Source organism: Periophthalmus magnuspinnatus, chromosome 14, assembly GCF_009829125.3.
Source record: "Periophthalmus magnuspinnatus isolate fPerMag1 chromosome 14, fPerMag1.2.pri, whole genome shotgun sequence".
Lineage (NCBI taxonomy): Eukaryota > Metazoa > Chordata > Actinopteri > Gobiiformes > Gobiidae > Periophthalmus > Periophthalmus magnuspinnatus.
This window is the reverse complement of record NC_047139.1, coordinates 20,706,538-20,728,496: the sequence shown is the minus strand read 5'-3', so window position 1 is coordinate 20,728,496 and position 21,959 is coordinate 20,706,538. Positions and strand designations below refer to the sequence as shown.

The 21,959-nt window shown below is 39.2% G+C and overlaps 1 protein-coding gene across 3 annotated transcripts in view; it reads right to left on the bottom strand.

The window, feature by feature from the left end:
- Positions 1-21,959, bottom strand: part of alcama (activated leukocyte cell adhesion molecule a) — a 224,932-nt gene that overhangs the window by 57,738 nt on the left and 145,235 nt on the right. For all 3 annotated transcript variants that reach the window (XM_033978783.2, XM_033978785.2, XM_055226871.1), the window contains exons 5-8: positions 14,150-14,237; positions 11,263-11,433; positions 5,264-5,388; positions 3,377-3,509 (exon numbers count right to left, since the gene is read on the bottom strand). In XM_033978783.2, coding sequence (XP_033834674.1) covers positions 3,377-3,509; positions 5,264-5,388; positions 11,263-11,433; positions 14,150-14,237 — 517 coding nt within the window. The remainder of the gene's footprint in view (positions 1-3,376; positions 3,510-5,263; positions 5,389-11,262; positions 11,434-14,149; positions 14,238-21,959) is intronic.

The window sequence follows — 21,959 nt, the reverse complement described above, 5'->3', positions numbered from 1 at the left end:
TTGTACTCATTGTAGTTAAATCCATCTGCAGTTTGTCATCACCTGGGCTGGAGGTTAAACAGCTAAAATGAAAAAACTTAAAAGTGGAACTAAACACTAAATCTACCTTTTTGCTGCTAAATTGGCTACATGGTGTTTGAACAGCATCATTGTTTGGTGATTTTAGTACAAATTAGGTTAATTTGTGTTGCCTGGCATCCAGAATACACACTTTTTCAATACTTTACGAAGATGTGAGTCTGGTCAATGGTGAACCTCTCTGTTGTCAAATGGATGTGATTGACAGGTGGATTAGCCAGTCAGGGACAGGCATGGTTCATCTGAAATAATAAAGTAAGAAAATACCACATGGGGCTGAAAAACATGGCAGATTTCTGCCAAATCAGTGAGCGAAGCACTAAACTAAAACAAATTACATTTAATCTGTAAATCATAGGTGACCAATGAGCTCCTTTGTTTCACATGTGTCACTGAAAAAAAACCCATAACAGATCTGATTGGATGATCATGTTTGACCGGGCTGGAGACGCAATGGAGGACTTGGGGACCAGACTGATAACAATCTGCATAAAGATCTCACTCTGGATTTACTAAGCAAAATGCATTTGCAGCTTTGTGGGCTAAATAGTGTGTGCTGCCTTCAGTGGCTATTGCAATTTCAAGTACTACATGACATCACGCAGGATTATCTTGATTACAACCAGGTATTTCTGATTACAAACACCTGTTAGACCAATTACACTGTTCTATATTCCTCTAGACTCTGCCCATCCTCTTCCCTCAGATTTTTCTTTAGTCCTCCAGGCACTGCCCAGTTTAGCAGCTCTATTTGAAATGTGGATCTATTAAAATAACTGGATAGGGTATGGCTCATACACTCAGGCACTGACAGGGATTGAGCACCTACAGCTTTCACAAAGGTCGAATTTTGTGGTAATTTGTACCTATTTTCAGATAAAAATTTTCTCAACTCAAACACATCTGTTGTCTTAAAAAACATGTTTTAATCATCAGCTTCGGCTACGCTCTGTGTCCACTGTAGCTAAGCTCAAGCGCTGATTGGTTGGAGTGGTCACGTGTTACAACCTGAACAAGCATGTGAGCAATGTGAATGACTGTTGTGAACCAGCCACAGTTTTAATACATGTTTTAGAAGCTCCTGGAAGCACAAACATTATAATTTCTCCTTCACGCCCTTCCGCTCTGCTCGCTCTCATTGCACATCGCACAAGTCTCATGGGGCGTCGCTCAACTGCACATGGTCCATGGGCGGGACAGGACCGGTTGTACCTAACCACTAAAGGCTACATTAATTCAATGGGTAGCCATGTTTAGGCCCCAGCGCTTGCACTCCACACATAAAGTTACATAGCGCACCTTTAATGTAGCCGTCAAGGTGGCGTGGGATTTAACAACTCATCTTTCCTCTGTAAGTACACTTTTCTCATGGGGACACACAAACACACTCTGCAAAATATTTTAAACAATTTAGAAAGCGATTGTTTTTCTCTGCTCAGCCACAAACTCAATTTAAAAGTTGTGTGTTGTGAAAAACCCACTTCTTTGTTTAAAATGTGTGAAGAGCATTAGACGCCGTATGGGACACTGGAGGACGGAGGATGTGTCAGGCTTATTTTTATTACAATCATACGGCCTACTTGAACTGAAGCCTCGCAAACGGTCACCTGGGGAGAGGGGAGTAATTACTTAAGGGAGTGCTGCAGAAAGAAGAGGAAGAGGAGGAGGAGGAAGAGCAGCAGAATAAAATAGAGTTTATCAGTTTGCCAGAGTTTCATGCCCACCCAAACACTTTGTCACTTCTGCTCGCTCCGTGTCAGAATTTTATAATTAGTTCTCCTCCTCCTCTGGCTGCGACGCGACTCCCCGCCACGCCAGGCTCGCCAAAGCTGAAATCTGATTAGCATCACTCCGCTTGCATGACTTTATTTACAGTGGTCACATTTTTATATAGCGCTTTTCCACCTACAAGCTACTCGAAGCGCTTTACATTAAGGATCCACTCACCCATCCACACACACATTCATACACCAGTGTACACAGACACTGGAGGTGAGGTGGGTTAAGCATCTTGCTCAAGGACACAACAACAGCATTCATCTGTAGGACCTGGGATCGCACTGCCAACCTGCGGGGTGGTGGATGTGACCGCTCAACCAATGATGTTTATGTCAAGATTGGGATTCGAACTACCAACCTCCGCCAATACACAAGGTATATATAGAAGATTACAAGCACAACACTTAAAATTATTAGTGTAGGCATCACCCACACACAAATCAAAAGATCAGACAACAATTTTGGTTAAGTTGCTTTTCTGCTGTAGTGAGAAAAATACCAGTAGCTGAATATACGCAGGATAGAATATTCTAGACCAAGCTATAACATCTCCATGGAGACAAGTAGGTGGTGGACTCTGCACCAGTAAAGTTACTTAGTGCATCTTTACTACAGGTTAGAAATACAACCAAAATAGAGCAATAGAAACAACATTTTAAGATGAATCTGAAAATGTCAAATCGAACTTGGACTAAACCAGTTAAAAAAATATGTAAAAATAATGTAAAAAACTAAATATTAGCCCTCACTTACACACAGTTCAATGGGAACAAGCAGGAGTGATTGTGAAATGACTTAATGACCTTAAAGGTGCTATATTACACAAAATGGACTCTTGTGAGCTTTAAGTCATGTTATAATGATGTTACCTCCTCAAAAACATACCTGGAGTTCATACATGTTTAAATAACCCTTTATTATTTGTCTGTCTACATGTACAAAGCTCAAAATGCTCTGTTGCACCTTGTGATGTCATGAAATGGTACTCAACGGCTACCTTTTAAATTTAGTTCAGTAAAGATTTGCAAGTCCAGGGTTGAAATTATCCAAGCAATTCTAGTGAAGGTAAAACACAGTGGAGCATTTCCTGTATTACTACATGACATCACAAGGTGGAACAGAGTGTTTTCAGTTTGAGAGAAGAACTCAGAGTAAATATGCAGGGTTTGTGTGTTAAACCACAACTCCAGATATGTTTGTGATGACGAAACAACATTGTAACATACATCAGAAAAGTAATACAGGCACTTTAAAATACGAGTCTGGCACAACACACACTTGGAACCATTTATCGAAGTCTCCCAAACCCCCGCAGTGTGGCAGTCTGTAATGTTCTTGTAGCTCTATGAAATTTCTATCATGTCGCGAGCTTGCAGGGGAGAGAGATGGAGAGAGAGAGAACGAGAGGGCGGGAGGGTCCTGGCTAGAAGCAACCCGGGGACAACGCTCGGATTTGTGGACTGTGTCTGTTGTGATTTTGTCTGTTTGATGAAGCTCCTTGTATGTCATGAGTACTCACAGCTGACCACGATGCTCTGGGACGCCTCCATTTTCTCGTTGTCGGCCAGGGCACATTTATACTCGCCGCCTGCGTCACGCCTGATGCTTGCAACAGTGTACGTGTCAGAGTTCTCCACCAGTGTCTTCTGGCCCTGAATAAATGGGGAGCAAGTTTTCAAATGTTTATTTCAAATCGAGAAGAAAGCAATGCATATAAAAGGTTAGAGTCCACATTCAGAGTCCCTACACTTTGCAAGAATTCATTTTTTCCAGGACATTTTAACTATGTAATCATGCCATCTACAAATACGTAACCAGCGTTTTTATACCGTTTTTCAAATAAAGACGAAGTTGAAGGCTCCGACTCAGAATTTTTACATTTTTGTTATATGGTTGCAAAAGTATGTGGGGGTTATATAAGAAAAACTGTCATTTCCTGCGTTTTGGTGTGTTTTGGTGGAGGTTTTTCAAAAAGGCCAACTCCCCTTTTTACTGTGGTGTTGATGGCAGCAAAAGTCCATTAATTTGATATATGATAATCCAGAAAAGCAAAAGGACAAAATAGAAACATCGTTAGCATAATTATATTTAACATTTAGCTAATGATCTAGCCTAATTTGTCCTAGTTTGACCATTTTTGGTGATGGCTTATAATTTTACTTTCTAGTTGGATCTGGACAGCTGATGTGACCTACGTAGGCAGTGTCTGAATGTCTCCCTTAGCCCCTAACCCCTCATTCACTACACAGCCCCACACTCTTTAGGCTCTATAGCGCCTCATTCACAGTTCACTATATTCAGGTGCTCTGACTCTGGGCCTGAGTGAAAAAAAAAGTCTAAAGGCCGAAGTCTGATAAAACTTGTTATAAAATGATCAGATTGGAGTCTTTAAAGTCTTTAAGTCTGGACTAATCATAACCATACAAGTTTTTGTCAAGCTGGATCTCAAGTAAACGGATTGGATTATACATTTTTTTATCTGAGATGTGGATATTATTGCTATTTTAACAACTCAAACTAAGGTAAGCGGCTAACGTTAGCAACCTTACACAGCAACACTTAAAACCGGCGATAAACCAGCGCTTGTATCTGCTTCATTCAGTCGTGTTGTGTCCAGTTCAACACCTGTCACTATGCTGTTGTTTTCCCAATGCATTGTGGTCTATATTAGCCGCTCTAGTGACCACTGATGCCCACTACTTTTCAAGGTGCATTGTGGGAAATATTGAATGCATTATTTTCTCACTCCCTGGACATTCGGACACCGCTAAAAATGGCGTGACCCTTAAATAGCGCCCCCTGTGAATAGTGTGGACATTCAGACACAGCCGTAGAGGTAATTCCATAACTATTACCTAGCAACAATAATGTAGGGGCCAAAAGTTGTTTAATTCACACAATGGTTGTATGCTTGTGTGTAAAGTTTACCTGCATTTTGAATGGAATTTTGGGTATTGACGATATAAGGATTCCTCTTTAGAACTCAACGATACTTGCTACTTTTTTCTACAAATTTTCATCCCAAACTGCCTCTAGACTGATATGAAACAAAATTAAATATGTTACTAAGGTACTATCCCACCAAACCAACTAATACTTAGAAAAGCATGACCCTTTCATACACACTTTAAACTGAAAGTGATACGATTTGCAGAAGTACTTAATTGTAGTCTGATTAACTTTAATTAAAACAAGACTGGCGTTAGTCCTGGGACCCATATGGTGTTCCGACCTCTACAGAATATGTCAGTTTCATCATGCCCACCAAATTGTGCTTTTTCTTTTGGGCTATTCAAATGTATGATAAGCCGTAACAAGTGGCTGGCAGACTGAATAGCAAAGAGATGGCAGAATTCACAATGGCCCTGTATTATTCTTGAATTTCAACAGAGCTCGCCTCACTGACCTTGATGTGGAAGTAGAAGGCTTTGGGTGGGGGGTTGCCGTCAGCATGGCACTTTAATGTCACGTTATCCCCCTCCATGATCGGACCCTTGCTCAGGACTTGAAGGCTAACTTTCTCCGATGGATCTGCAATTAGAGAAGAGAAACAGAATTTTTTAAAAGACTGCAGCCGCGAGCGAAGTCCACACCTGCACAACAGGGTCAGTTCTGCACACGAGCTGAGCAAAATAACCATCTATCAAGTGTTACACAAAGTGACCCCCACCTGATTTGGAAGTGCGCTGGGGAAAACCTTGCCTTGAAGCTAACAAATTGGAAAGTCCCCACTGAACCGTCAAGCCCTCACAAGATCTTAGTTTGGTTTTATTGACTCCCACATCTCCTCTTCAAAGTTCAGAGATGTGAATACAAACTTAGAGCAGCACTATTCTGGCAAGATGTCAACATTTTCAGACAGATACTGCAATTAGATTTGCGATTTATGTTTTAATAGTTGGTTTATGTTCTGTTCAAAGTGCTCATGTCCAGGAGCATTGGTGTTTGAAAGAGACTTATACAATTCAAGTATTGGTTTGGTTTTCATCACATTCTGGGGGGGGGGGGGGGGGGGGGGGGGGGCAAGAGACAGGTTTCCCTGTGGATTAAATTATACTTTACCATGAAATATCAATTTCTAACAATGACTAAAGCCATGGACTCTCTATATTACAACATATATATATGTATTAGTGCAATTTTGCATGGGTTTTTTTGCACATGAATGCATATTGTGATCATATTGTGTTTTGCATGTTTTTTTGCACATGAATGCATATTGTGTTCTGCGTCCTGATTGGCTGAGGGACTGTAGACCATTGTCATTGGCCTCTGTGCCGTGTCTCCTGTACAGTACAGAATGTGTTCAGCCAAATTTACATAAATGTTCCATCACATTATGACTCTGAAGTGCTGAAACCTTTGCTGACAGCGATGACATTAATGACAGCGAGGGGCAGGATGATGCAGAGCCAGGCCAGTACGAGTACTTTTCACGCAGTACCAAGCCCATTTAATGCCAGCAAGGGCTGGTTTGACAAATTTCAGAAACGCTTTGGACTCAAAAGTGTTTCTGTGCACGGAGAGGCCACCTCTGTGGAACATGAACAACACATTTTAAGTGATCATCAAAGAAGGGGGATATGATACATGAAGGTTTGAACTTTGAGAGTGTTTAACCAAGAGAGAAATGTGAGAAAATGTTAATAACTGTCTGAGAAAGGTGTATAAAGTGTGTGGTGAGGGGTTTTACAGCTGCAAAACATATATAATAATTGTAAAAAATAAAGCTGACTACTTCGTGGATTTCGCCTGTTGCGGGTTATTTTTTAGAACGTGGAACCACTGTACTTCTTTTAAATTCATTTACTTTGTCTTGCTACTTGTTAAAAAAACATATGGCTCTCTCTGTCTTTCATTTGGTTTGAAATGGGCCAATGCAGCTCTTTTGTTGTTAGAGGTTGCAGATCTCTGCCCTAGGTTATAAACACAGTAATAACCACATTAGATTACTAAATTTTTAAGCTATGTTTGTTGTATCTGTCCCTATTCAAATAAACAATAAAATAAAGCCTATATTTGGTGAGTGTAGCAGAGTATTTTATGAATGAACGTGTGCATCATGAGTGGGTGTGGCTTGTGTGTGTGTATGTGGATAGGGTCCGTTGTGCAGGTGTGTGTGACTGACCTAAACACCCAGTCAAAGTGGCAGTGAGTACCCTAAGTCACTACAATGATCGTTCAAATTGTGGTTTCAATATCAATGCATCTCACAGCCCTATATAAATTAATATTTCCCACTAGTATGGCTGTAGTCGTTTATTCCATTAATCGGTTGATGGAGTCTTTGTCGGTCAAAACTTGGATCAGTCAATCAATTATTATTATTTTTTTTTATAAGGATTCATCTGGGACAACAGCAGAAATGAGAAGTCAGTGAGTGAGGGAATTAGCTGAAGATTTGGCATTTTTGGTATGTAAACAGGTGAAGAGATAGGGTCAGAGCTCAGTCTCATGGAAGGGGCTTGGAGTAGAGACGCTGCTCATCCACAGTGAGAGGAGCCAGGTGAGGGGGCTCGAGTACCTGTCCCGAATGCCTCCCCCTGCACGTATAGTCTCGCAAGCGCACTTTGGGTCAGATACAAAGACAAACGTAATAGTATAGAGAGCTTTTGCCACGCCCCCTTTTTAGCAAACTAATCAATCAATAGGACATATCTACCGCCTTATCCAATTGGTATTCTCAATCGATATTCCCACCTCGGTAACACTCCAAATCCCGACAGATCCACAAACTGAGACATCCACATTACTCAGAATTTGTTAAAACATTTACAAAGCCTGATGCTAAAAATGCCACACACACAGGGCATTATTCTGTTGTGTATTTGGGGCATATTCCCAAAAAGGCTTCTCTGTGGAGCTAATGCTAACTGCCGTCTCATGTGTAATGAATACAAATATACTGTTATTTACTGGGGACTTTGACGGAGTAAGCGTATACGTATTTGTGCTTTATTTCAGACGCAGAGTAAACAGTGAGCACGGGGGAAACAGCACTCAGGCCTTACAACTTCATATGGAGCTGTGGCCTTGAATAGCACTCAGAGAATATGCTTCAGATTTTAAATGCAGTTGTGGTTAAGGAGAAAGCATTGTGATTTAAAACCTCAATTTGTAAACAGCAGGAATATATTTCAAATAATAACTAGGTTGGAGACACGGAGGCTGAGTGGCTAGGACTCTCGCCTCGCAGCATGGAAGTCGTAAGTTCAACTCCCCGGGCTAGTCTTTCTGTTAGGACTGCAACATTAATCTCAACTGAATCGAAATTACAATTCGAATGGTTTGCAAATCCAAAGACTGCTGTTGTTTAAAGCTGCCATCCATAAGTTCGTTTGATTTTTTTCACCAGTAGATGGCAGATGTGAAACCTGTTTTTACTTTGCTATTGTGTGTGTAAATCAAGATATGAACATTAATAACAGACAAATCAGGTGGCTTCTTTCCCTGAGGTTGCTCCCGCTAGCGTTAGCAACAGCTTTGAATGACAGACTTGATAAGTGCTCTCCTTGCTAAACCAGTAGTGGCGTTACTTTCAACAGCCTCGCTCTGGATTGGCTCTTTGGTTGCTATGATACTTGTAGTTTGCTCCAAATTCACCCCTGTAACTGCTAACCGAGCTTCATTTGACTGAATCCAAACGCTATGGGTGACGTCACACTCACTTCTTTAAACAGTCTATGGGTATTATCTCTGGCCTGCGGTTGTGGGATGCCTTGTTTGCTTTGCGTTGGCTGTGTTTGCATTCACCTGTTGAATCATATCATTACCAAAACCACATTGTCCCATTATACAAGCCCTTCACTGATTGCTTCCTCCTATTATGAGCTGAACTACCCAGTCAGCGCGTCTGTAAACCCTGTTACAATAACCCTTTCTGGGATGAATAGTTTTATTCATTTGAAATAAGTCGGTCTTGTTCCCACTGCTGCAGCCTGACTAGGAAATCAGTCTCGGCAGGAAACTAGCAGCAACAATCTGCCAAGTCCTGAGCCCACAGTGTGAAGGAGGAGAACACTCAAACAGAAGGCTGGTTTCTGCAGCAGGGATATCGAGAGTTACGTTTCTATTATCCAAAATAGGCCAAATCATCCTGCTATGAGGGGTGCCACCTGAGTTTGGGAAAACTTTAACCCCAGTGTTAAAGGTATCCATGGGTTTTTGGAATGATTACAAAAAAATTTGACTGTTGTCATAGAGATTGATAAATTTAAAACTAAATATTATATCTTTTGAATGGGAGAAATAGTCCAAATGGTCCTGCTATGAGGGCTGCCAACCGAGTTTGGGAAAACTTTAGCCCCAGTGCTGTAGATCTCCATGGGTTTTCAGAATGATAAAAAAATAAATAGGACCGTTGTCAGAGAGATTAACAATTTAAAACTAAATAATATATCTTTTGAATGGAAAAAGGTTTTCAAAACGTTGCATATAACAGGAAGCTAAACCCCATGAAAAGATGCTGGGATATGCCAAATGGAAAAACAAAATGAATATGTTTTTATCATAATTTGACTTGGCACCTTATTATACAAATACAACAACGGATATGCTTTGGATTACAGCATGAAACTGATTATATCTTTTATAGGTTTAAAATAGAAACAAATGTATTGCTAGAGATATTCATAAAAAATATACATATTTTGGTCAACAGCAGCAATACAAATAATTTATCTTAGTTTTTCTTATGAAGTTTGTGCATTTATTTTTGTTTGATCAAAGCCAAAGCTTGAACTTTAGTCAGGATGTTACCACAAACATGATAAAAAGAAGTCGATGGAGCTGGAAGTGCGCCCATGCTCACTTCCTGGTGGTTAGCAGGTGAGCCATGTCCAGTTATATATATAGTCTATGTATACTATGCTATTTTTAAATGCTACTGTCACACCGTAGGACATTTGAGTGTATTTTTGTTAAAATACCAACATATAAAACTTCATTCTAAAACTTTATGTAATTTCTAGAATACATATTTGTGCACAGTTCAATTGAATTTTGTGGAAGTAAAAATGTATTTAGAAATTAATTTAGAGTGATAATGCCGAAAATGAGTGTCAAGCCAAGTACCGGTTTACTATTTAGAGCGGAGAGCTAAGAAGAGGTATGACACACTTTTATGAAGAAAGTTATAATTAGTAACTTTTCTCGTTATTTAATTAAAACACTCACACTCTCAGATATTCTTAGGCCTGTTACAAAAACAAACGTTGGCGTCCATCTTTGTCTTCTTTCTTTTGTTAGTCAGAAATGCATTCACTTCACTGTGTTATATATTTCTCACTTATAAATGCTGTAAAACAATATGGTGTCAGACTTGAACAAACTGCAGGTTACTTCTTGAAACTTTGGCTTGAGCGATGAAGTTGCTGTAGTAACCATACATTGGACAAACATAATTTTTAGAGATTCACTTTTGGAATATAAATTGCTTTACTGATAAATTATTTCTCAAAGTCTGTGAGAGATATGTATTTAAACTGTTGAAAATGTGAGCAGACCGAGCTGGGTGAGATGCTCTCTGGCTTCAGATGTTAAACTTTTATTACGATGGCCAAATACTCATTTTTGTTTCTCTTTTAAACAAAAATGAAAAACTGAAATAGTCAAAGGTTGATATAAATATATTTAACAGTACTTGGGGCTAGAACTGAGAAAACACATAATAAACGCATTTAAGAGAGTTAAAGGCACACTATGTAATGTTTTTGGACATGCTTGTCTTCATATAGATGATATATTTCTGGGATGTTCCGCAGTATGACATTAAACTTACGTAACTCAATGGAGATGCCACCAGGCAGAATTCCAACCACGAGTATCATACTAACCAAAAAGCCAATCTAGAGTGAGGCTGATGAAGGTAAGACCTCTCCCACCTGGCCTGTACCGCTGGTTTAGCACCAAGCGGGTGCTTAGCAACGCTGTCAATCAAACCTGTTGCTAACAGTAGTGGGAGCAACCTCAAGAAAAGAAGGTGCCTTATTTGTATGTTATTAACGTTCATTTCTTGATTTAAGGACACTATAACAAAATAAAAATACCAGGATCATGTAGAGAGGGTCAAAACGAACATTCTAAGACCAAAATGTTTCTATGTAAAGTGAACTAGAGCCAGAAGTGCGCCCATGATCTATTTGGAACGTGGCGGCTAACAGGTTAGCTATGTTCATTTATAGATACAGTCTATGATAAGAATTCATATTTTCCAGGTATTTTTTAATCAATAAAACACCTATAATTGAATAAATGCAAGATAGATACATGTAATGCCATACTGTGGAACATTCCAGGCGAAGCAATGACATCTTCATGGAGACAAGCAGTCACCAAAAAAGCTCCATAGTGCCCTTTTGATTTAACAGGTGCTAAATCTTATAATGCCATGCTGCTTTGACTCACAATGCACAGAAAAGGGTCCCACGTTGGCAGTGTCGTCTCCCAGCGGGTGCTTGGACCCACAGGTGAACACCGCCTCAGCATCCCCCTTAGACGCCACATACTGCAGGATGGACGAGGTCGTGGAGAGGCCGGTAGAGGGCTCCACCTTGGTGCTGGTGGTGATTAAGACAACTACAAACAAGAGATGAAAGGTGTTAGTACAGCGCATTAGACCAGGCCTCGGGTGTGATGACAGAGTAGGGGACTTTGTTTTTTGTTCTTTTAAGGTGAGTTGGTGTTGTGTCATACCCAAGAGACCTGAAGTGTCGTTATATTCAAAAGAGATTATATATGGCCAGTAATGAGATATTTTTGAATTTAGAGCAGCTAAAGTAGTCCACACTTGCACAATCACCATATCCAGGGGCATTGAATGGAGTAGTAAAGGGTACTGTGTATGCAGGGCCCAGTGCAGAGAGGGGCCCCTCACAAATGGAAATGTAATAGAACTAAAACTGGACTAGACCAGGACTAAATCAGGACTAGAAAAGGACCATAGATGACCATATCAATATTGGGACAAAAGTGGAGCTAAACTTGGAACGAAACGTGGACTAGATCAGGATTAAATCAGGACTAGAAAAGGACCAACCAAATCTATATTAAAAACTCTCTGGAGTCTCAGGGGTTAAGGACGACACACTGTATATCTTTTACATCTTCTGAAAAAAAACAAAACCAAAAAAAAAACCCCACTGTAATATTAACATGAGATGAGGTAAACTTTTATTTGTCCTACAATGGGGAAATGACAACATTGCAATGCAAAGCTTCAGACCAGAAGGAAAACTGAGACTGCAGTGGGGTCATGTGACTGTTATAAAACTCACAAACAAATAAAGTCATAAAGAAATAAAGCAAGAAATAATAAAACAATTAATTGTCATAAAAACATGAATAAAAACATTTGGGTATAAGAAATGTGTTTATTGGGGTCTCAGGGGTAACAGGGTAAAAGATTATTGCTCTAGCTATAATACAAGTGAATAGAAACATTGAAAAGTACCAAAAAAATCCAAGAGTTCTGTGTTTTTATTACTACTTTTGATTTTATGTACTATCTACACTTCTTCTCAATAGTTTTAAAATAATTCCCAGCGTATACATGTATTTTTATTTTTATTGTGACATCCCAAGAATGTACAAAACCTGTAAAAACAAGCCTAACATTTCCCAACAGGGCCCATATTACACTATTCTCTGATCTATGTTATAATGTGGTTTCCTCATCAGAAACAGAGCTGGAGTTGTGTTTTGTTTCATTCAAACATGTTTCACACTTCTCTCAAACAGAAAACACTCTGTTCCACTTTGTGATATCATGTGGGAATGCAGGAAGTGCTCCACTGTGTTTTTAAACGTGTGTGTAAAACAAAACACACCTCCAGGTATGTTTTGAGGAGGTAACATTATAACCTATTATAGGACATTGTAACATTATAGGACCTTTAATGCCATAATGCTAATTGCTTTGTTAGCTTAACTTTAAATGTCTTTTATGGCGGTTTGTTTGTCAGTCTGGAGACATGTTTAACTATGTACATAAGTGTACTCTTAGCCAACAACTGCTCAGTAATCATGTTCCTATAAGCCTGTTTCCACATACCCTGCACTACTCCAGCTGCTACTGTTTGAAGTTGAGATTTAGTCAGATGAAAACGCGGTATCACCTTTCCTTCCACACCAAAAAACTCAATCCCTTGAGGGACAAGCCAACAACACTATTGTTTAAGCTGCCGTGGCGGATGAATGTGATATATATGATGACGGATTGAATTTTCTTTGTGTTGGTGACAGTTGGTAAAAAATAGAGGCGCTGCCCCCACCTGAGGGGAGGCTCTGGACCAATGAGGGATTAATAAAGGCTTGAGAAATCATGGATTGTATAGTGAGGGAAGTTATGGCAGCCATCTTGTGTTGGAGGAAGAACTGAAAAAGCGGCTTAGATGAGCAGACGTCTTCACTCCTACAACATTTTCTGCAATTGACAGATTTTATATTTTTCTTTTTCTCTGAAGGAAGAGCAACATTTGAATTGAAAATAATGTAAAAACAGGGTCAGAAAATAGGCTCTGTGCACCATAGCGCTTAGCAACCTCACTGTTAGCGCCACTACTTCCTGTTCAATTTGATCTCTATGAGGTTTTTGCCGAGTCACACTAAAATGAACAAATCATCACAAATATTCCTGGAGTTGTGTTTTGTTTCATTCACATATGTTTAACACACAAACCCTGTATAATTAGGCTGGGTTCTTCTCTCAAACAGAAATCATCAACAAATAAAATTAATACCTCACCAGAGGGCACTTCATTGTTTAGAAAGAGACATGTTTGTGTCTCAATGCTAATGCTAAAGCTAATTTTGATGCACAATAGGTATTAAAACAACACCACAAACTGAAATAATCTGCATCTAAAAAATAACTGGGTAGACTTAATTTTAATAGTTTGCTTATTTTGTTTTAGAATTTTAGTAAAAGTGACTTAGCTTAGCTTTGAGACACAGTGAGCTGGCTAGTGTGCTGCTGTACTCCGAGCCTGTTCATTGATTAAAGGGTTCAAATTTACATATAACGGTACACTTGTGGGTCTCTTTGGTTTATTTTCATTTTTTTCACATTATTATGTTAGAACATAGGCATTAGATAAAGTATAAATACAAAATAATAATAAAAAAATATAACTGAAAGTCCAGCTCCCTATTCATTTATATTTTTTTTGTTTTTAAGTTGAATTTTACACTCACAACATGGCTGCTGGAAATGAATCCTAGTTGCTATCTCTTACCATGGAAACAATATCTCTAGCCCTTATTAATACCTCATATCTCTGGACATTTTGCTTACCTTTATCGTCAGCTACCAAGGTCTGCCCATTCTTCTTCCATGTGATGCTAGCCACGGGGTTAGCATCTGCTACGACACATGTTCCAACCTAAAGAAAACAAAAGAAGAACAAAGACTGTGAAATCAAACTCTCAAAAACACCTCTGCAACTAAGGAAAAAAACAAACAAACGTATGTGTTGAGATAAATTTAATTAGCACAGGCAGGGGAGGTGAAATAACAGATGTACAGAAGCCTGATTGTGACTTTTAACTATTACTCGGCATCAATGTAAATCATGTACTTGCTTCATTAACACTGTTACCATATGTTTTTTAGATGTTCCGAACTGTCTTGTTTTTTTAGACAAATGTGTTGTTTTTTATGGGAATCACTATTATGATTTTCAGTTAGCTTGGCCAGTGGTAACAAAGAACAATAATGAACCAACCCAATTACATGAAAGGGCCCATATTATAATCTAGATCTGGAGATGGGCCCCCTGACAGCTTGTCCCAGCGGCATTGAAGAACGGGTCAAATGCAGAGGTAACATTTCTCTACAGAGACAATACAGTGTACCTTAACCTTAAAAGCACAAAGTAGGAAGAAATTGATGAGAACCATGTAGAAACAATAGAGCTAAAAATGCCTGTTTCACTAGAACATTCTCAATGCATTTAAGCGTCAATAAGTTTCAGTATTATTGTTTAGCATCTATATTTACTTCAGCAATATATCAAACTTCAAATTTTGTTATCGTGACAGGCCTACCCCACACATTTATTCATTTTACTCAGCCCCGTTCAAAAGTAACCCCTAGCTCTGTGGTAAAACCCCATTTGCGTTGAAAAGGCCTCAGCATTATTGGAAGCACAAACACAGGTCACATAGAGCGGTGAATGAGAACCTCTTTCCATCAGCTCACTATCTCTCGTTACATTCACAGAGCTGAAGGTCAGAGCTGCCGCCGCAGACAGAGAGAGCGTGTGAACTGATAAAACTCAGTCAGAAGAACAGTCCTCTCCCACATCCTGCTCTACCATCGTCTGTGTATATATAAATGGACATAACTAACCTGCTACTCGCAACGTTCTAAATAGGAAGTGTTCATGGACGCGCTTCTGGTCTATCAACTCTGGCTCCAATGCACTTTACATTAGAAAGCTATGGCCACTCTCTCTGTGCCTGCTGCTGTCAGGCTTGTCATTTTGGTCTTAAAATGTTCGTATTAACCCACTCTACATAATCCTGGTGTTTTCATTTCTCTATTGTGTCCGTAACTCAAAATATGAACATTAATAAGAGGTAAATCAGCGCCCTTCTTTCTCCGAGGTTTGATTGACAGCGTTGCTAATCACCTGCTCCCAGCTAAACTAGCGGTGCGGGCGGGAAGGGGTGTTACCTTCAACAGCTTCGCTCCAGATTGGCTCTTTGGTTGCTATGATACTCGTGGTCAGAATTCCTAATATGGAATTCAGCTCCGAATGGGCCCCTATCACCGCCAACTCTACGTCCACTTCGGTATACAGTCTATGTGCTCCTCACTGAAAACCCACGACTACGGCAGGGCGATTCTGTGACAATGTTTATCATAATATAAAAGCAGGACTTTGCTATCAATATAACAAGACAATGTATGATCCACTTTACAGGCCTCTCCAAGTCTCTCAAAGCGCTGTATTCATTATTCATTCACTCCACACTGGTTGGTGGTTTGGGGTGAACCCACGGAAGAGAGGCTGCCAATCTGCAGCATCGGCTCCTCTGACCACCACCATCACTCATGGACACTAAACATTTATAGTACGCAACGAGAGTGAAGTGTCTTGCTAAGTGACATGACAACTTTCCTTCAGGCAGTGGTGGAAGAAATAATCAATGTTACTTAAGTAAAAGTACAAATACCGTAGCAAAAAAAAGTAAAAGTATCACATGAAAAAACTCAAAGTACCTGTTTAAAAATTTAGCTAAAGAGTAAGAGTATTTCCGCAGAGTTTGAGGTCTTATAAAGCTTCAAATGTAGTGAGTTTGATAAAGATTTGTGCTGAATTTTGCTCAGCAGAAACAATTGAACAATTGGTTATTTTCCTAGCTGTTTTTATTTGTACATTTTGTTTGCTCAAACTATGAACGTGTTAAAAAACACCCTCAGACTTTTCAGCAGATCTCAAACAATAATAAAAAATACTTTTCAGTTCAACATGTAGTGGAGTAGAAAGTACAGATACCTGTTCTCAAATGTAATGAAGTAAAAAGTATTCTCTTTAAAATCTACTTAAGTAACATACTGATACCTATTTTTTACTACAGTACAATACTTTACTACTTTTACTTTGTTACATTCCACCACTGCCTTCAAGTCAGTGAACGAGTGCTCTACCCACTGAGCCACTGTCGCCCAGTTCAAACTTCAAACTGTCGATTTACGTAGGTCTGCATAACAGTGCCTTTTAAAATATTCAAACTTGTTTCGGGCTATTTAGGTTAGAGCTATAATTTCTTCTTCCACTCCTCACCTCCTCCATTATTAGTTTTTAGTCTTTGCTTTCTTTAACTTGCTCTGGGCTCTAGCTTAGCAATTAGCCACAGTCTCTGTCTGCTGCCTCCTCTCAAAATCAGCAGCAGTACAGTGATATCAAAATACTCCAAATTTCATATCATCGCCATATATCGTGATTCAAGATAGCATATTTGTAGTACAGTAAAAAAAAAAAAAAAAAAAAAGAAAAAAGGCTGACGGTGAGTTTGTACATCAGCTCAAGAACATCATCAAAGCTAATCGGCTATTGGTTACCCTAGATTGTATATATAAATGGACATAGCTAACTTGCTAGCTGCCATGTTTCCAAGCTTCCAGTTCCTTCAACTCTGGCTCCAATTCACTTTGCATTGAAAAACTGTGGCCCCTCTCTCTGTAAATGCTGCTGTCGGGCTCATCTTTTGATCTTAAAATGTTCATATTAACCCGCTCTGCACGATCCTGGTATTTTTATTTTTGCTATTGTGTCTGTAACTGAAGATATGAACGTGAATAACAGACAAATCAAGCACCTTCTTTCCCCAAGGTCACTCCCACTAGCATTAGCAACAGGTTTGATTGACAGTGTTGCTAAGTGACTGCTCCCTTCTAAACCAGTGGTGTGGGCGTTACTTTTAACCACCTCGCTCTGGATTGGTTCTTTGGTTGCTATGATACTCGTAGTCAGAATTCGTAGTCAGATGAAACTCAGCTCCAAATTTGCCCCTGTAACCACTAGCCTTGATAACCTTCATTTGACTGGAGCCGTTCGCTATGACGTCACACTCACTTATTCCACTTCTTTATACAGCCTATGCAAAAAAATCCACACATCATTCGATCTCTAATCATGATACATCGCCAGCAATATAGTAAGGCCCAGCACGACCCACGAAAGACAGTACTCCATAAAAAACATGTGGATTTAGAATGCCATCACAAATACTGTATGCAGACGATGACTGTTTAAGTGTCAGGGGGAAAATAAATGTTGTCACTGAGTAGGATTTTTGGAATGGCTTCGGGGCAAAATGGAGGAGTGCGCGGCCAGCTTGCACTCGCTACTCCCTGTCAGCTTGTGTGGATCTATTTTAGTGATACCCAAAGAGGGAGCGAGTAATAAAAGTACAAGTGCCACGGTGCCAGGAACTCAATGCTTCAGCTACTACTGCAGTGTACTGTACTGAGCAAGAAATACAAGGATTATTTTTAAATACAGAAAAAAATATATGGGAAATTGGTTTAACAAGGTCTATTGCAGGCATGTCCAATCAAATGCTGCTACCAGGCACATTTTTCTTCTGAATTGGGCAAAATTACCATTTTGTATTTTTCACAGCAAGTTCAAGAAAATAGACCCATTAAAGACCCATTATGAAACATTGTGGTTCTGAGCCTCAGAGAATCAAGTTCTAGTGGCCCAGTTATGACCGAGCTAAATGCAACTATTTCAAAATCAGAATCAGAAATAGTTGTATAACCATGGAAAGTGGAAAGTGAATTCAATTCACCAACGAGCATTTGCTTCAGGGACAATAGTGCAGCATAATAAAATAAATAATCAAATATAGCTATGATCAGATTTAAATCTGGAAGTGTGAAAATAAAATGAAGCAACAACCTTTTACACTTTAAGTATATATGTGTTGAATATCACACTCATAATTTCCTACACTGCCTTAAGCTTAAATATCGAAGTAATATGTGTATTATAGTTAATTTAGCATTAAAATATAGCACATTCATATATTTACACATTACGGCTGCAAGATATGAGAAAAAGATAAAGACAAAACTGTTTTTTATGTTGTACTAACAATATTTTTGTGATATTTTAATATACTACATATACTGTTCATTCCTTGTTATCTTCAAGAACTGAACAGTACAAAGTACAAAGGTATAATAATCCCTGGAGCAGAGCATTTTGAGCTTTAAAGATGTAGACAGACTAATAAAAAAGGGTTCCTAAAACATGTAAATGAAACAAAACAACACCTGTTACGTTTTTAAGGAGGTAACGATAACATGGCTTAAAGTTCACAAGAGTCCATTGCGTGTAATATAGGACCTTTAATAAAGACTTTTTTTACTTATTTTTCTTTTTAAAAACAGGAAAATGGAGAACTTTGTGTTGTTGCGATATATTTATATTGCCATATTGTTTATTGCTTTTTTATTTTAATAGATTCTTTTTCCTGACCAAGCTTTAGCTTGTTTTCATACCTGACAGTTTGGACCGCTGACTAGAGCCTCAGACTGGTCACACAATGTTGTTGTGACGGCGCTGTTGTCTTGCCTCTACCGGTAGGAAGACAGCGCCAAAACCTGTTTAAATCAGCTGACCGGACACGTCACAGCAACATCACATGACCACTCTGAAGGTCTAGTGAGCAGACCAAACTGTCAGGCATGAAAACAAACAAAAAGAATGAACAGAAGACCAGATGGACCTCATTGGACAATGGGAATATTTCTGCGATGTACTGTAAGGCCCTATTACACATACCACATTCTATTAAATGCTGCACTCGTCATGTGATTTCATACAGTACCATATTCATACACATTCCTTCTGTCTGAACACAAACACATGACTGAGGCCTTCGCTGTAGGCTCTGTGTCTACTTGATATATTGACTTAAGCTGTGAGACTCCATTCGGCCAGTGTCCGGTGCAGCTTGTTCTGTCCACAGTCTAAATCTTAAACATATTTACTCTGGAGATGACTCGGGAAACGGCGGGAACGCTGATGTGAATCCCTCTGCTTTGATCCTTAGACAAGCAGTCTGCTGACACCCGGGTCCTATGTCAACCTCCACCATTTTCCTTTGGCTGGCGTCTGATAATGAGCAGGTCTGACTGATACATTTCACTTGTTCAGAGAGTATCTATATCCTGTCTGTCAATTCAGGCTCCCGCACTTGTCAGTAAGTATGTTACCGCTACTTAGTTAGAATGAAACTGGATATTTTTGTGAACGCAATTTACTTTTAAACAGAAGTCGCAATGAAAATATGGACATGCTGTGTTTTCAAGCGCAAAAATACAAAGACGTATTTATTTTAGATTGAGAAAAGATGAGAAAATGAATAACCAATATGTGTGCAGTGTATTAGTGACACTCCTATAGGGACCTGTTGTGAATTAGCCTTAGTTGTAAACAAACTGACCTAATCTGATATTTGCATAAGGCTACTACATGCTAACGTATGTTGGTTGTATCTGTGACTTTCAAACAAACAATAGGCTCTGTGCACAGGAGCATGCTATCTTAGGATGACCAGAAGTCCCTACTGATCTGAGACCCCTGTCCCAGCAAATTTATCCAGTTTTATACAAGAAATGCCCCAGATGTCCCTATTTTTCACAAATTTAATACTGGCCAAAAGTAAAGAGGGCCATAAATTGTCATTTGTTAAGCTAAAATACAGAAAAACATGCTTGAAAATAACCAGAACACAAACATATGTACTCACTTGTACTGACTGAAGTCTCTCAGATTAAACTGACAAGATATGTGAATAAGTCATGAACCGACTGCATAATAATATTCTTTTCAAATGCTCTTTTCACAATTTTATTATTACCAAACACCCAACCCTGGCTGTGTCCCAGTTGTTGATTTTGAAAATCTGGTCACCCTATCCCCACTAGCTCACTGTGCCTCAATGTTGGCTAATGCTAACTTTTATTAAAAGCATCAAATACAAAATAAATAACCTAATAAAAACCGAGCCAGATTGTTTTTATATGTTGATTATTTCAGTTTGTGGTGTATTTTTTATGCCTCAAAATTAGCATTAGCATTAGCATTGACACTTCTGCCTTTATAAAACACAGACGTGTCCTCCAGTGATGTTTTGTTTAGTCTTTAACATGATGAGAGCCATGCAGCCTCAAGCCACTGTCCACTGTCCTATCTTTATCTTATCTTATGAATTTCAGTGCGACTCAACAAAAACCTCTTGGAGACAGAATTGGACAGGAAGTAGCGATGCTAAGAGTGAGGTCGCCAAGCACTGTTACGCACAGAGACATGTAAATTATAAAAATGAAATGAATCAAAATATACCACTGAATAATTTGCACTTCAGCAGAACACTTGTTGATTTGTGTGTTTTTGGCAATGAGAACAATCATAGCCTTTAATAAGGTATTTTACTTTCAAAAATGAAACCTACATCACTATCTACTATGGAATATCTATACGTCTGCCATGGTGGTAAGTTTTGAGTTATATATACTGCTGCACAGATGTACTGCGCTCGGTGAATCCAGCGCAATTATGAACTCAACACCCCCTCCACCTCCACCTCCTTTCCCCCACCCCATCTGTTGATGTCTGTGTTAATGTATGTGCCTTTGTGTTCTTGTAATTGTTTGTGACGTTGTGTCTAGGATAAATTTTTAAATGAAACCTAACCAGGCGGACTGTCCCTCGTATCCCAGTTTGGGAACCACTAGATAACAATATTTTTATGATAGGACTGACGTTCATTACTAATTGGTCAGTGGAATCTTAGTTTTTATTTGTCAAATTGAGTGAGTTTTGCTGGCATTCTGGAAGTTGAAAGTTTTGTGTCAGTGGCATAAACTAGTTTCAGTATTATAGTTTATATTTACTTCAGCGATATATCGAAAATGTGTTCAAAATGTGTTATCGTGACAGGGCTATCAACATCATGTCCCTTAAGAGCACGCTGTTTAATCCTCTGTATATCATTTTTAAGTTTTTTGTGCAAGGTCATAACAATTTTGAAACTTTTTGCCCGTGCCACACCGCTCCCCTTTCAAACAATGAATCAATTCACGGGGCATATACCGAATCGATTCTTTGGTTGACTACAGCGATCTTTCCCTCCTCTGCCCATGCATTAACTAAGCAGGGTGTAAAACTGTCATAGTTAGAATTATGGAATAGGTTTATTGTTTGAGGGCCAGCAGTGCATCACTTGTGCAAATGTAAACATCATATGGCTTATGATGAGTTACGAGTCAAAGATACAATAGCTACAAGTTACATGAGTTAATTAAAGTGATTGCCAATGCCCCGTAAGAACTAAACAGGCTATGTATCCCCATGATAAACACAATCAGACGTATTGTTTTGGCTGTGGGCTTCCTTTAGTCTCTTCGTATCTCTTCAGTTTTTTCGCTGTAGGCCATTTTCTCATAACTCCCTCGTCCATCACGGTGCAGTTGAAAATGCCATTAGGTCGCAAGGAGATGGGGAGTGCCTTCGAACAAAATGCATGCTGGGTGATTTTTCTGGCTCCGAAACAAAGGGAGGGGGGAGGAGAGAGATGGA